Source organism: Mus pahari, chromosome 9, assembly GCF_900095145.1.
Source record: "Mus pahari chromosome 9, PAHARI_EIJ_v1.1, whole genome shotgun sequence".
NCBI lineage: Eukaryota > Metazoa > Chordata > Mammalia > Rodentia > Muridae > Mus > Mus pahari.
The window spans coordinates 54,886,445-54,902,865 of NC_034598.1; the positions used below are offsets into that span (position 1 = coordinate 54,886,445).

The 16,421-nt window shown below is 44.7% G+C and overlaps 1 protein-coding gene across 2 annotated transcripts in view; it reads left to right on the top strand.

The window, feature by feature from the left end:
• Window positions 1-16,421, top strand: part of Srgap1 (SLIT-ROBO Rho GTPase activating protein 1) — a 268,720-nt gene that overhangs the window by 146,825 nt on the left and 105,474 nt on the right. For both annotated transcript variants that reach the window (XM_021204901.2, XM_021204903.2), the window contains exon 4: window positions 8,579-8,641. In XM_021204901.2, coding sequence (XP_021060560.1) covers window positions 8,579-8,641 — 63 coding nt within the window. The remainder of the gene's footprint in view (window positions 1-8,578; window positions 8,642-16,421) is intronic.

The window sequence follows — 16,421 nt, forward strand, 5'->3', positions numbered from 1 at the left end:
TGAGTGAGGGACTCTATAAGGTTCACACTGTCACACACAAACAGTGACTTTCTCTAAGTCACTGAGCAATGTCACCCTGGCCTGTCAATCCCAGCAGCAGATGTTCCAGAAGATGTGTGGACTTCTCCCTTCAGGATTAAACCTTGACTTGCTTCTGGAACAGCAGCTGCGGCTTCCCCCCAGTCTCCTGCCTGGCTTCTGCTGGCATGGGGTTTCAGCTGAAGGAAAACAGCCTCTCCCCCTGCCTGGGGGAGACTTTCTTGTGAGGATAATTGTCTGCTATGAGTTTCATGATGTTTTTTTCGAGATAGGGTCTTCCTTATGAATTCCTGGCCTGGCCTCCAGTCAAGACTAGCCTCAAATCCATAGCAATCCTCCTGCCTCAGCCTTCCATATGTTGCTATAATATGAGCTACTGTGCCCAGCTGTAGCTTTGGTTTTAAGGGAGAAGAACCATGTCTCTTGCCAGGTAGAATAGAAAAGCCTTAAGAAATCCTGGATGCACTCTTCCTGAGGCTGGACTCGGGCCATTAAGCCTAACCCTGTTTTCTCCATTAGTGTTTTTGGAAGGAACTCTCTGACTCTGTCTTCAGAGTTCGTGTGAATTAAAGGGCTCTATTAATATAAAGCCACGGAAATGAGGTTTGGGAAGTTAAAAGCACACACTCTGAGGAAACATGATCTGACCTCTTTACCCGGAATTTATATCTCAAGCCAACCAAGTGTGAGACACCAAAGCCATCTGAAGCACTCATTAAGCATTGAATCTGCCTTGCCTCTCTCTCTCTCACTCCCACTCTGACTCAGCACGAAGTCAGGATTCCTGAGTTGGTCATCTCAATATATTGACTTTAATACTCCCTTTATGACAGCCAGAAAACTTGTGAGTCAGCCAATTAATCCAACCACACAGGTCACTTGATGGGTGGCTCAGTGTGGTCACATTGCTCCTATTAATTACACCCTTTGTGCTGTCCTCTCCTTTCCTTTCTGGAATGTTCTGGGCCACGTGCCTGTAAGTTTCTAGTAACAGGGATCTGGCCAGCACGGAGGTTCCTAGGTCTTGGGGAGCTGAGCAGGGAAGGGATTAAGGTTGTCCTATGGGACCCCTGAGCTCCCGTGAGAATGACTTGGTCCCTTTCAGGTTCTAATCTGCAATATCATCCCCAATATCTCCTCTCGATGTGGGTGTGTCCGCCATGACGTCCTTACCAGAGTCGTGCTGGGCTTGTTCTTCGTGCTTACAGAACTAAATAATCCTTTGTTTGTGAGTGTCAGGGGAGGGGGGAGGGAGGATGGGGTATATGAATGTATGTGTGTGTATGTATGTGTGTGAGTGTGTGAATGTAAATGAAAGTGTGTGTATAAGAATGTATGTATGAGTGTATGACTCTGTGAGTGTGTATGTGTGTGAGAGTGTGTGTGTGAGAGAGTATATGTGTGTATGAACGTATGTATGTGTGTATATGTGTGTGTATGTGTATGTGTGAATGTATATGTGAGTGTGTGAATGTATATGTAAGTATGGGTATGTGTGAGTGTGTGTGAATATATATGTGAGTATATGAATGTGTGTGTATGTGTGTGAATATGTATGTGTGTAAGTGTGTGCCTGTGAATGTATGTGCGAGTGTATATGTGTGTGTATATGTATGTGTGTGTGAATGTATATGTGAATATATGTGTGTGAGTGTGTGTGTGTGTGTGTGTATGAAAGTATGTGTGTGTGTGTGTATGAAAGTATGTGTGAGTGTGTGTATGCGTGTGTGTGCATGCGTGTGAACTGTACACACACCTTTTCCCCCCCTTTTTACAATTATCCAATTTCAGATATTTGTCATTTTACTATAGCAACAGAAAAATAATCAAATCCAGCCTGTCTGGTTCCTCTGTGGATGGAGAACTCTGGAGGGCAGAGTTCAGATCTGAATCCCTGTTATTCCCCTGAGGGAAGAAGGGAAACAGAGTAGTAAGCATGATAACTGTGTCCAGTGTTTAATAAGCACCATCCCAATGAGCCCTGTGACACAGTATAGTCAGCATCTTTTGTTTATTATCATTATTATCATCACTATCATCATCTTCATCATCGTCGTCAATGGGAAAACAAAAACCTAAGACCTGGAAACTTACTACTGTCTTTAGTAAAGTAGTATGAACGTTGGCAGTTTAATTTCAGAATCTACATTTTAATCACCAGTTTGCCCAGGGATGGTGATCAGTGAGTTAATCATGAAGTCACTATAAAGGGAGAGTCGGATTCTTCTCTGGGGAACAACTTACAAGAATGATTCAGAGCAGCTTGCACGGTTGCATCTGGTAGAGGGAAGAAAACAGAGCCCGGGCAGAGGAAAGAGCCTGAGAAAACACTTTCACAGAAAAACCTAGCGGCTTCCAGGAAGAGGGAATCGCCCCTGAGGAATTGCTTCCATCTGATTGGCCAGTGGGCACTAATGATTGATGTGGGCCATCCCAGCCCACTGTGGGTGGTGCCACCTTTAGGCAAGTTGTATAAGTACACTGAGCTTGCCGCGAGGGCAAGCCAGTGAACACCACTGCCCCTCCATGACCTCTGCCTCGGTTCCTGCCTCCAAGTTCTTGCTTGAATTCCTGCCTGGATGCTTCAGGATGAGCTGTAAACTGTGATAAGAAATAAGCCCACCCCCTGCCGAGTTCTTCGGGCCATGGTCTTATCCCAGCAACAGAAGCCAAACTAGGACAGAGGCAAAGGTAGCGAAGAGGCATCCATCCTGAAATGTTTCACAAGCTGGACCGGTTTCAGTTCGAGGAAACCTGATTCACTTTTTCTTTTTTTTTTTTTTTTTAAATTTTATTTATTTATTATATGTAAGTACACTGTAGCTGTCTTCAGACACGCCAGAAGAGGGCGTCAGATTTTGTTACAGATGGTTGTGAGCCACCATGTGGTTGCTGGGATTTGAACTCCAGACCTTCGGAAGAGCAGTCGGGTGCTCTTACCCACTGAGCCATCTCACCAGCCCCTGATTCACTTTTTCTTATGTCTAATGACATACAGAAAAGTTGATCAGCCAGAACAGATAGGATTGGTGACTATGGCTTCAAGGAGAGGCACGGGTCACAAATAAACCTCAGATTTCCAACTTAAAGAAAGAGCATCATTGTCCTGCATACACTCTGTGCAGCGTACAGTTGTAATAATCCTAAAACAAAAAACAAAACAAAACAAAACAAAAAAAACCCTCCAGTGTTGAGAGTCTTAAACTCACATTTCCATCCTTAAAAATCGCATATCCAAGAAAATGCACTAAGCATATAACACGAAATACGCAACTGAGCATATTAATATTAGTGAGATAACACGGCTGGCCACCTTGGTCCTCCCTGAAGTCCCCATTTTAGACCAAGTGGGAAGTGGTTGGCAGGACCCAACTTATGGTAATTGGGTATCCCTGGCCTCTGCCTCCTAAACAACCGTTTCTTCTTTCAGAACTGTCCTGTGTCCCACAGTTTCATTCTATAGAATTTGACAAGGACCATTTGTGCCAACCCAGAAGAGTGCATCAGCTTTGGCAAAGGAGCAAATACCATGAAGTATCCTGGAACACATGATACACACGCACACACACACACACACACACACACACACACACATCATCATCATCACCATCACCATCACCATCACCATCACCATCACCATCACCATCGTCGTCGTCTAACAAGTATTAGCTAAGTTGCAACTCTGATCACTTTCTCTCCCCCTTGGATCAGAACCCCAGAACCCTGCCAAAACACATCAGCAAACTGAGTAGCATTTCAACTCCTGTAGGCATAGTATGGGAGGAAGTGGCCTTTCCTGTGATTTTAGGGAGCTCTGAGTAATGGGGGGGGGGGGCTCTCCTCTATGGAAAAGTAACTTTAACCATCTACATCTCAAAGAACAGAGAAAACATTTTATCCCTAATAAGTATAATTTGTTAGTATTTTTTATATAAAAGGAACAGCCATTACCTCCTTAAGATCTGTACCCTTTTTTTTTTTAAACATTGCAACTCTATCTCAAGTGTCAAGGGTCTGGAATAGAACCCAGGTGCACACACATCCTACTAAATATTGATGGCCTTTGACAGTCTGGGAGTAGTCTAAAAGCTTGTTATTTTATATGCTAACTAAACAAGAAGGACTTCAGTTTATCAGTTTAGAATTGTGCTCCAACAAACTGTTCTGATTGAAGAAGTGACTTTTTAAGGTGTCTGAAGTATTCTTTAAAGGAAATCATTACTTCTTGTTGTGACAGTAATAAATGGGAGCAAGATGGTTTGACTGGAATGGGGGAGGGTAACATGAAGTGACCCTTGTCAGGTTTCCATGCCATGAGCCCAGCAACCTCCCCATGGCCTTCTGATGTTGTTGCAGCCCATGTAGCTCTAGATCCCAAGAGTTCGTGTTTCTCACATACATTAGTCACATAAAACAGCGTTGCTAAGCAGTCAGCTCCTTATTCATCCCTGCAGACTACAGAAGTGGTAGTGAACACCACGGTGACTCATGCCTGTAATCCTACACTCAGAAGGGTGAGGGAGTGTGACCATGGGTTCAAGGCCCATATTGACCACGTAAGATTTAATCTCAAAAGGAAACAGATGATGGTAGAGGGAAAACGATGAGTTGCGAGTTTTTCTACCGGTAAGGACTGGTTTGGATTGTACCTCAGTGAACAAACAGAAACTGTGATACTGCATTCCAAGTGGTAGCTAAGGATCTCCCTGCTGAAAACCATTCTCTACCGACTTTCCATGGTCTCTAAGGTGACCACTAGAGCAGGTCCCTAAGGTCTCGTTTACAGATTGTACGCATCTTGCTGTAATGGCTTCAGGAGTTATCAGGTTTCTTGGTATGCTTCATTAGTTCATTGTCACTAGCAGGAGGACCCCCAAGGTGGAGCATAGGAAACTAAGTTGAGTCTGTGTCTGTGATGAAGGAGTAGGGGAAAACCCAGACTGGAACACAGTATCTGAGGGCCTTTCAAAGTCGAGAGCCTTCTGGATTTGCCATAAACCTGGGGCCATGGGGAGTGACATTAGAATCAAATCAAGCAGTTTCTATGAAGCATCTATTCCATGGAGGTCACTGGACTTTAAATCACAGGGTTGTCATTACTTTCATGGATGACAAACTGAGACAGAGAACTGTTGTAAAAATAAAAAAAAAAAATTTTTTTTTAATTCCATCTCGGGGTTCCTTCCTGCCTTTGACCATTTAAGTTCCCGGATGAAAGGTTTGCACACAGCCCTTATATCTTAATATGCCTTAAGCAGCACAACAGCTTGGCAACTGCCTACCCTCCATGATGCTAACATGCATCTACCTCCCACCAAAACCCCCGAGTTTAGTTACTATGTTTCATTTGGGCTGCTCTTAACTCAATTAGTCAGCCCTCCTGGGCCATGTTCTCTTGGCCTGCAGTTCTCCTTGCTTCTCCTTTGTCCCTACTCTTCCATGGTGGCTTCTGCCCCTCCCCCACCAACTCTCCCCNCCCCCCACCCCCTGGCCCCACCCCCATCCTTCCTCATGGTTTCAAGATTGGGAACCCTAAACCCCACCTATGTCACTTCTGCCTAGCTATTGGCTGCTGGCATCTTTATTTACCAATCAGAATTAACTGGGGGAGGGGTCCCTCAGGCTGCATATAGACTCCCAATTGTGGAGGCCAACACTTAACATTACAATCAACAATAAAAGACAAAACCTCAACTGAGAACCAAAGTTTCCTAGAAGTCAAACGAAGTTTTCTGACTCTAGAGCCCTTGCTTTTAAGTATTTTGACATACTGCCTCCCCAACACACACACACACACACACACACACATGTTTGTAATGATTGTGAAGGGTCACTTCATGTTACCCTCCCCATTCCAGTCAAAACGGGTCTCCCATTTATTACCGTCACAACAAAAAGTAATGATGTCCTTTAAAGAGTACTCCAGATACCTAAAAATTCACTTCTTCAATCATAAGTTGTTAGAGTACCATTCTATACTGACAAAGTCCTTCTTATTGGTTAGCATATAAAATGAGTTTTTAGAAAACCCCTGGATTGTCGAAGAACATCAAAATTTATTAGTGTGCACCTGGGTTCCATGTGTGTTTACATGGAGAGAGAGGAGAGAGAGAGAGAGAGAGAGAGAGAGAGAGAGAGAGAGAGAGAGAGAGAGAGAGAGAGAGAGAGAGAGAGAGAGAGAGAGAGAGAGAAGGGGAAGGGAGGGGAAGGGAGAGGAGGGGAGGGGAGAGGAGAGGAGAGGAGAGGAGAGGAGAGGAGAGGAGAGGCAGGCAGACAGAGTAGAGAGGGAGAGTCAGGCCTCTCATGAAAGATGAAGTTGAAATCCAAGTTTATGCCAAGTTTTTTCTACCTTGTCACCTGAAGTCTTGTAAAAACGTACAACATACAGAGCTTGTTCTAAGATGCTTAGCCAAGAGTCACATGGAGGGCCCTTAGAGCCTCCAGCTAAGCCTTTACTCTGGCCTTAAATATGTTGGGATGAGATTAATTGAACCAATGGGATTTTTTTTCTGTTATTGTTCGGAAATCTTAGCCAAGAAATATTTTCCTTCTGGACGTGCTACCTGAAACGTGGGTAACTGAGCAGGACTCCTCTGTGGCCTTTGATCCCATTAGAGAGTTTAAATCGGCGCCTGGTTCTTTGGATGAAAATTGATATTAAAAAAAAAACACAGCAGGCCGAAGACACAGGAGATTGTAATATATACATTCAGAGTCCCGACTCGGAGAGATCGAGTTCCTGTTGACTGTGTTAGCCCATGTGTAGGCTCCCTTTGGCTCAAGAGCGACTCTTAGTCTCCACATACTCATGTGTCACGGACAGAGCAATATTTAAAATTCCTAAATCCACATTAGAGATTGAGACACCGTCAGAGCCTGCTGTACGAAGCTCTGTCCCGTATCTGAAGGAAACCGAGTGACAGATGCAGCTAACGAACTTGAATTTCTCAGCATTAATGTGTGACTCTGATGTCGTCTTCTCGTGGTATCTTACCTCCAGTGATTCTTCCCCTTATCAGTTTGGCCTTTTGTTGTTGAGACCCGAACCAATGACCTCACCAGTATAGATGGACTCACTTTGATCTAAGTCTCAGTTTCTCAAGAGTGGCCATGGCCACTCCCTCTCCACAGTACGCAGCAGATGCTCTCAGTAGCCATAGCAACTGCCTCAGTCCCCTCAGGCAAAGCAGCTCTGTTTGCCCTTGTAACCATCGAAGGCTTAAAGTAGCAGATGTGCAGCTTGGTCTTCAACAACTGGAGCAGGGGCTGTCCCTGCATTTGTTGCCTGCCTGTGGATCACCAGTGAGGACTCCCCTTCTCAGAGGAGAGGAGGAGGGGGCCAATCAGGGACGAGCTGCAAGAGGCGCGCGGGGGGGGGGGACTTGGAGGAAAGAAGGAAGCTGATATTGGGATATAAAGTGAATAAATAAGTAAATAAATGATTTTTTTTATTAAAAAAAAGTTTCCTGTGTAACAGTCAAAGCAACCAGGCTGGGTGAGAATGACAGCCTCTTTGAGTCCTAGGCACCCACTGCCATGGGTAACATGGAAACCTATACAGCCCAGAGCACCTGTTACTGTTCCACACAGTAGATGAAGCCATACCACGAACGCTTTCCATGATCTATACGTGACTACAGGATGAGCTCAAGGCAGAGATAAACATGTGTGAATGTGGTTCCCTTTAAAACAGTTTACTGAGCTTGCTGAAGACAGTGTTCTAATCATCCCTCCGTCAACTCCGGATAAGCCGAGGGAAGAGTCAACTCTGCAGTCTGGTCCTCTTAAAAATCGGAGCAACGCAGGCAGAGGTGGGAGCGTGCGGACCTAGAGTGGGCTCGCTGCCCTGTAGCTTGGGGGGTGTTATCTTAATGAACCAGGAGAGTTCATCACCTCTAACTCTGCTGTTCGGGGAGTCACCACAAAATTCCTGATTATGTTGAAGAGGAAAACTGGTTGTTCAGATTCTCCCTTTTTAGCTTTTTTTTTTCCCCCGTTTATTTCCCTATCGTTACTGTTGTGTGTAGGGTGTGTATGGGGTGTGCGTGTGTCTTATTGCTGGCCTTTGTCTTTTAATTGAGACAGTGGCTCAGGCTGGCCTGAAACTCACTGTTCTCTTCCCTCAGCCTGCCTAAGTATTGTTATAGTCAAGTACCACCATGCCTAAGTATTGATTGTTATAGGCAAGCACCACCATGCCTGACCTTCATCTCACCTAAGAGAGCGTGACACTTCACCCTGTGTACGTCACCCACTGTCTCCTGCAAGGTCTGATGTGACTTGTGGGGAAGCCATCCAGGCTGCCATTCATTTGTTCCTGAACATCCTGGGGAGACCGCCAGGCCACGCTCCTCAGTGTGAGAGAGCACGGTTGGGCTGATGGTGTTTTGTGGTAGAAAGGACAGGACGCATGGGGCTTCTATTATGTTACGTGCGTCCTTCTATCTTGAGTTAGTGGTCTTTAAAATGTGTAAAACTTAAAGAACAAATTTCCTCACCCATTGTTAATTCCTTTTTCTCAATTTCTTCTTCTTCGTAGAGCAAAGAGATTGCGTTCCAGCTTCACGAGGACCTAATGAAGGTTCTGAACGAGCTTTACACGGTGAGTTCTCTCTCTCTCTCTCTCTCTCTCTCTCTCTCTCTCTCTCGCTCTCGCTCTAGCTCTAGCTCTAGCTCTCTGTTTCTGTTGGCTTCTTGCTTTATATTTCTGCTCACCTTAGAACTTCCTCCAAGTTGTACTGTTGACGGACGCTCTTCTTGTTAAATCTGGGAGTGGGTAACTGTGTGCTTAGCGCAATCCTCTGCTAGCCCCTCCTCATTTAGAGAGACCAGTCAGTCATATGAGCATGTGTGTACTTAGCATGCACACACACAGTTAAATACTTAACAAAACAGAGCATAGTTTCTTCAGTTAGACATATTTTACCTGTTTAGATTATATGAGATTATATGGATTCAATTCTTGAATATTTTGCTTTAAATTGTCATTCTTGAATGTGAGCAATTTAAAGTTGCTTTATGGTAGGACTTTAATTTCTGCCTATTTATTTATATCTTACAGAATTGAGGGTTGACCCTAGGGTCACCTGCATACATAGAATGCAGAGCTGTATCTAACTTTCTTTATTCTCTTCCATATGCCCTTCCCCCACTCCAGTTCAGTTGGTTCTTTGGAAATGACACTGTACTAAAATTTCTTTGGCATGGAGATATCTTTATAGCCTCATAATAATTTGGTTTTTTTTTTTTTACTTTCATTTTACTTAGAGAACTTTATATCATCATAAGAAATTAAACAAGTTAAAACCACTTTATTTTTTTAAAACTATTTTTCTTAATTTAAAATTTTATTTGTTCCTAAAAGGACGTGTGTATACAGTGTAACTTGATAAGTCACATTTCTAGTGTCCCACTAATACTTGCTGATTAAAGGAGTTTGTTAGCTAATTAGCCCTTTAAAAAGTAACATTTGTATAAAATGCACTAAAGTTGTTTCTTCTTAAGGTTTATTTTTATCTATGTACATATTTGTATCTGTCTAAGCACAAGGCATGTGTGTAGCCATGCCTGGCAAATCCAGAAAAGGTGTCACAGTGCCTGAAACAGAAGTTACAGGAAGTTTTGAGCTGCCTAAAGTGGGGGCTGGGAACTGAACTCAGGTCCTCTGGAATAGCAGCAATCATTCTTAACTTTGGAGCCATCTCCCCAGCTCCTTTCTGAGATTTTTATATCCAGATGATATGGGAGGACGCCGTTACATTTTACATGAGCATAACTGTATTTTCATAGAACACATTTGCTGCATTTTTATTTTGGATTGAAGAGATAATTTCTATATGTTAATTTCTCCTTGAGAAACTTTGATTACCCGCAGCCTGAGAAACTTTCCTGCTTTGAGGCCCACCAGTATACTCTATACCTCATGAAATGGCGTTTTAGATGACACAGGCCCGTTGCCTGCCCATGATTTGTGTGAATTATCAATCTCTAATGACCCAAGGTTTCAACCATTTCTAGAAACTTCTTAATTTAAAGTTAAATGAGCTTTGGGCCTCTGAAAAGGGCACAGGCAGAGTGTGCGTTGTGTCTGACGGAGCCACTTTAGAGTGAAGTCTGCCTTGTACTTCCTGTGGAAGTCTCCTGCCTAGCGCAATCCAATCCAGCCTCACGGCTAAGAAGTCACCAAACACGTCTGCTGGTTGTCACAGCTCGGTAACAGGAGCTTTGTACCTTTGTATTGCCTGAGACACAGGAGTCAGACTTCGTCACCAGAGATGAAATCTCTCCAGCACCTCCCAGGCCCTTCTGTCCGCTGGGCTTGGGTATTTGGCAGGCCCTGGGAGTTGGAGTCAGCTGACTCATGTCCGCAGGACTGTGATCAGCACTAGTGTAAAATCTAAAGCAGCCAGATCCTGGGAAAGGTTCCTAGAGATTGGATGACCTTGTCAGTCATTTAACCCCTCAGAGTCAGTGTGGCAATCAAGAGGGAGAGGGAAAAGGCAATGGTGGGGATCGTTCTGAGCTCCTAGAAAGAAGAAAATTCACTTGAGGGAGCATACTCAGTGGAGACCACAGACCACCTTCAATGAGAGCTTTCCTACTCCCCACACCCACCTCACGCACACTACACCACACACACACACACACACACACACACACTCACAGCATACACACCTCACCATACACACACAGCACACACACATACATACTCCTCATCCTACCACATACCACACACACTTTCAAAGGAGATGTCTCTTCCTATCAGAGACACACCAATTCTGCCCTGTCCAAATGAAATCCTTGCGTCTTACATACTCATTTACATGAAGAAAACACACACGTGTGGACAGTTAACAGTGGACCAGGGGTTGAAGCAGTACAGTTTAGTTTAACCGCTGACTAGGATTTTGATTAGGAGAAAGTAACCTTCTGGTTGTATCATGTGTAGAATGTTTTACGGCTGATGATGTCATAACGGTCACTAGTGTGAGGGTATTAGGTGCGTTGCCTCGGGGAACGTAGTTGCCGTTTGATTTCCTAGTCAGACAAATATTCATCCCTCATTTGCTCACAGACCCCTGAAACCACCTGGGAGTTCAGGATGCGACCATTTGGGAAATATATTAACTTATTTATGAGCAGGCTGTTTTAAATTACAGTCATAGTAGGCGACAGTCTTACGGGTGGACTTCCTGCTCTAAAGTGTTGTTCCCATGGCACGTATTATTCAGACATTCCAGAAGGCTTGGGCCCATAGCAGGCAGGTGCTCAGGCAAACAATAGAAAGAGATGATTTGTAATTGCTCATACTTTAGAACCAAATCTGACACATCTAGGTTGTATGGTGATGTCATAACACACAACATAATGCTTTGGCCAATGGATAAGATACATAGAGCACAAAGCCCTAGGGTGCTGAACGGGGCAGAGGGGATCATGGCATAGGACTGACATTTACTCATCAAGATGCGCCATCGTGGGAGGAGAGATCTTGAAGGTATGCAAGCTAGCTCCTTTTCTATGTTTGCCCCATCTTGCTTTTGTTTGAAAAAAAAAAAAAAATGTGAACTCAAAATGGACTCAGGCCTCTAGTTGGATTTTTTTAGACTACCACAGGGACAAGCCAAAGCACTTAAGCTGAGTTTGGCCTTGAATAACAAAGATGCCAGAAGTAACGGCACAAACACATTAGGAGCTTACGTTCTCCTAAGAGATTGAGGACTGTCAGCACAGAGCCGATATCCAGAAAAGGCTTCGGGCTGTTGTTCGGGGAAACCCAATTGCAGCATCTGTCCTTGGAGTCCTAGATAGTTACAGGAACTCTGGCCATGGCCTCTGCATTCCTGGAGACAGTGGGGAAAGGGAGGAGAAGGCCCCCATCTGTCAGGCAGACCTGAGGAAACGCCTACATTGTGCTTTCTGGTGTAGCTCAGGGGCCAGAACTCAGAATGGTCCCCAGGAACTGCAAGGACGCCTAGAAATTGCAGTCTTTTGCTGGCCAGTTCATTGCTGATGGTTGTTTATTGTTTGTTTCATAGGAGTTTAGGAAGTTGCTCATAGCTAGTCGTACCTCCCAGAGTAGCTAATAGTTATCGCATACTTACGGTGTCTGCGCTTGTTATTGCGCTGACACATCACGAGGTCTCTGCACAGCATCTCCAGGAGGAGGTTAGCGCATTATCCTTATGCTGTAGTTGGGAACCTAAGGGCACAGCGAGGCTTGCCCTGGCTTGCCCAGTCTCTAGTAAAGTGAAAACTCTAACCACATCTGTCAGAGCCTGAGGCCTTTACTGACCCTTTGTTTCTGTTGGTATAGTTTGAGGGAAACATTCTGAAACCAGATCTCTAAATGGTACTGTCTCCCCCAAATAAAGATATATTAAGTCAGTTTTCACCTGCCCATTTGTACATTTTTAAGAGTCAGTGGCATTAATTAAATTAAATCTAAAAAGCAAGGGAAAAAAGACACCTTCACCTGCCCGGCAGCCTGTACTGCTTATCAATACTCAGCCAAATAAATAGCTCATGGGTAGGACCTAGTGGGCCAAAGGTAAAGGGGGATCCAGGATCCTCAGACTCCAGTTCTGAGTCTCAGCTGCTGATGTACATCCTGAGTTGAGCATTTGAAATAGAGCTACACAGAAGAACCAACAAGGTTGATAGTGGCGTTAAGAACCCAGCAATAGGCTGGGGTGGTGGTAGTACACACCTTTAATCCCAGGACGCTGGAGACAGTATTTCTAAGTTCGAGGCCAGCCTGGACTACAATACGAATTCAAAGACAGCCAAGGCTATGTAGAGAATACCTGTCAAGAAAAATCCAAAGAGAAGAGGAGGAGGAGGAGGAGAGGGAGTAAGGAGAGGAGAAGGGAGGAGGAGGAGGAGGAGGAGGAAGAGGAAGAGGAGGANAAGAAGAAGAAGAAGAAGAAGAAGAAGAAGAAGAAGAAGAAGAAGAAGAAGAAGAAGAAGAAGAAGAAGAAGAAGAAGAAGAAGAAGAAACCAGAGATAGCATGCTGAAATGTAAAATGGCTGGCCGTCAGCAGATCTGTATTTGTGTGTCAGCTCTGCTCATCGATATCTGTATAGTCCCGGGAAAGCACCTCACCTCTCTGAACATGTATTTTAGACATGGTTTCTCCAGAGAAACTCAACTCATGGGGCGGTGAGGCTCCCCGTGTGAGTGAGGGTGTATACATTTGTGAGTGAAGAATGTGCATGCATGTGTCCGTGCAAAGTGATTTTTGTGACAAGGTCTCATGAAGCCCAGGCTAGTTTCAACCTCACTCTATAGGGAAGGCTAACCTTGAATACCCAATAGGAAGCAGGAATGTGGTCGCCTCCCAGGTGCTGGGATAACAGTTGTGTGGCACATGCCCTGCCTGATTGTCACGGTTGTGAAGGATACAACCATCACAAGACCTTGAGCTAGGGAACAGAAGACTCCAGAGCAGCGATGGCACAGTTTCTAGTCCCAGTCCTAAAGCCTGAGAAAACCTGGAGGGCTGGCCCTGTAAGTCCCAATCAGATTCCACACGTGAGAGTCCAGCATCCCAGCCACAGGCTACCACACAGTGACTAGAGTCAGCGTTTCCTGGCTGTTACGTGCACTACAGGCCGTGGATGGATTGCATGAGGAGTGACGGGGAAAGCAATCTGTTTTACACAGTCTTAGGTAGGAAGCCCATCTAGAAACACCCTCTGAGACAGACCTACGGTAATGGTTAACAAATTAACCAGGCAGCCCGTGGCCTTGTCGGGATGACATTTCAAATTAGCTACCATACATCTGATAGAGCCTCGGAGGAGGGGAGGGATGGATGGCTCCTAAACCACACCCCTGCCACCTCTGCCTCAGTTTCTCATCTGCAGTGGCAATCATAGCAGTAGCCAACTCTTCCACTTACTCGAAAGAGTGAACATCACAAAGCCTGGTTGTCCATTGGAGACTTTGTGACTGTTTTCCCCACGAGGCACTGTTCCTTGAACTGAGAGGCAGCTATGAATAAAATCCAGTAGATCTGTACGGGTCAAGTTCTACCAAGAAGATGTAAGCAGAGAGCAGATGGTGGTGTGTTCTGACTGCTGAGGAGCGAGAGCTAACGCAGACAGAAGCCCTCAGGACTGTGGGTAAATGCCAGGTACCCACTCCTGTCGTCCTCAGCATCCTCGTCTTAGTCACCAGTGGGCAGGGATGGTCACCAGATCGCTCTCTGTCTGGTGGCCTGGATACAGAGGTCAGGGACGATGTTACCAGCGGTAATCACATAGTTTTTACACATATGCAACTTGAGTCTTCCTTTCCACACTGCTTGGAGCCAGATCAGATTTTTAAACATTTGCATAGACTTTACCAGGTGAGTGCATACTTACTTCAAGCACTTGAGATCCAAAAGGTCCAAAAATATTAAATATCAGCTTAACACTCTAAATTCAGGAGGTTACAGATCGTAGATTTGGGGGTCAGGGTTTACTCAGCCAATATGTAGGGTTTTTTTTTCTTAGAGTGAATTCTGGAGGGAAAGGAACCAAAGGAGGTAATTTATGTAAGAAAACTAAATCAACAGTATCAGGTCAGCGCTGGGAGCTAAGCAAAGAAAACTGAGAAACAGGGTATACGACACAGGGTTAGAGGGAACATTCAAAAACAAGTGCCTTCAGTCACCCCAATAAAGGTTTTGCCCTAATACAAAAGTCTTAAAGTTGAGGTCACCTTGTATTTTAAATTATATGTTTATTATATATATAAACATATGATTATTAAAATTATTACATATATAAACATATGATGTACAACTACTTGCCTTCTATTAGTGTTTCTGTACATTCTGTAGGCTTTATGGAACTTTACAAAACAGTTTAGTGTCGGCAGTGAGCTAATCCTAACAGAGATTAACATAAGCCTTGGATAAATACATGTGAAACTGACGGTTAATTGTGTGTAATTGACTCTCTCTCGCCTTGTGCATCTGCACTGGCACGTGTGACTACTCGAGAAGAGATCCATCCTCAAGGTCTCTTCAGTCACAAGGAAGAAAAAGAACTGCGAAATGAGGTGTGCTCACCCGGATGTGCAGACAGGCACATCCATCTCGATGGTGACCTCACAGAACAGCCCATAATGAAGGCAGAGCTAATCTCAGTGTTACAAATAGAGACTGGGGCTGAACCATTAGCTCAGGGTCACACAGACAGTGTGTGACTCATCTGAATTCTAATCCCAGCTCTTCCTCCAAAACCTATCATTCATCTGGACCTCTGCCTTAGAGAGGGTGCCAGGAGAGGCAGAGGGAGGTTTGTGTGTGTGTGTGTGTGTGTGTGTGTGTGTGTGTGTGTGTATGACTGTGTGTATGACTCTGTGTGTGTGTATGTGAGAGAGAGAGTGTGTGTGTGTGTATGTGTGTGAGAGAGAGAGAGAATATGTGTGTGACTGTGTGAGAGAGTATGTGTGTAAGAGAGTATATGAGAGTGTGTGAGAGAGTATGTGTGTGTGAGTGAGAAAGAGTGTGTCTGTGTGTGAGAGAGTGTGTCTGTGTGAGAGAGAGTGTGTGTATGTGTGTGTGAGAAAGTATGTGTGTGTGAAAGAGAATGTGTGTGAAAGAGACTGTGTGTGTGAGAAAGAGAATGTGTGTGTTGCAGTGTGTGTTATAAGAAAATGTGTGTGTGAAAAAGAATGTGTGTGTGTGTGTGTGTGTGTGTGTGTGTGTGTGTGTGTGTGNGTGTGTGTGTGTGTGTGTGTGTGTGTGTGTGTGTGAGAGAGAGAGAGAGAGAGAGAGAGAGAGAGAGAGAGAGAGAGAGAGACCCCTGGGTATATCCATTTGGAGTACCTTAAAAACATTGTCTCTAATTTAGCCTGAATGTGGCACTGCCCATACCTTGTGTCAGACCAGTTCAGACTGGTTTTTGCTGTGATCTGCTGTTCTGATTTTTTTCACCTCTGTTGTCCTCCTCCTGAGCCCATTTGTCCAGCGACATAAATGGCAGACAGAAGCTCTGGTGGGCACCATCCAGAGCTTATGTAGGGAATTGCTGGAGACACCCAGCACAGCCCACCCTGGCCTTCACATACGGTTAAAGCACATAGCTTCATGTGAGAACGCAAAGGTGGTGGTTGTTTTGATGGGAATGAGAGCGATGATGCTATTACTTTGAGCCTTTCTCGAAACCTTGGCCTCAGAGAACTATAAGGAGAAGCCTCCAGTTGGTCTTGAGTTTACAAAGCCAGAGCCTAGCAACCCCTGAGAACACGTGCCCCAGGCAAGGTTGGAGGTTCTGAAAGAACCTAAGACGCTTGCCTTAGCAGCAGATTTTTCTCAGCGAGCCTCAAAGAACTATGTGTGTGTGTGTGTGTGTGTGTGTGTGTGTGTGTGTGTGTGTGTGTGTAG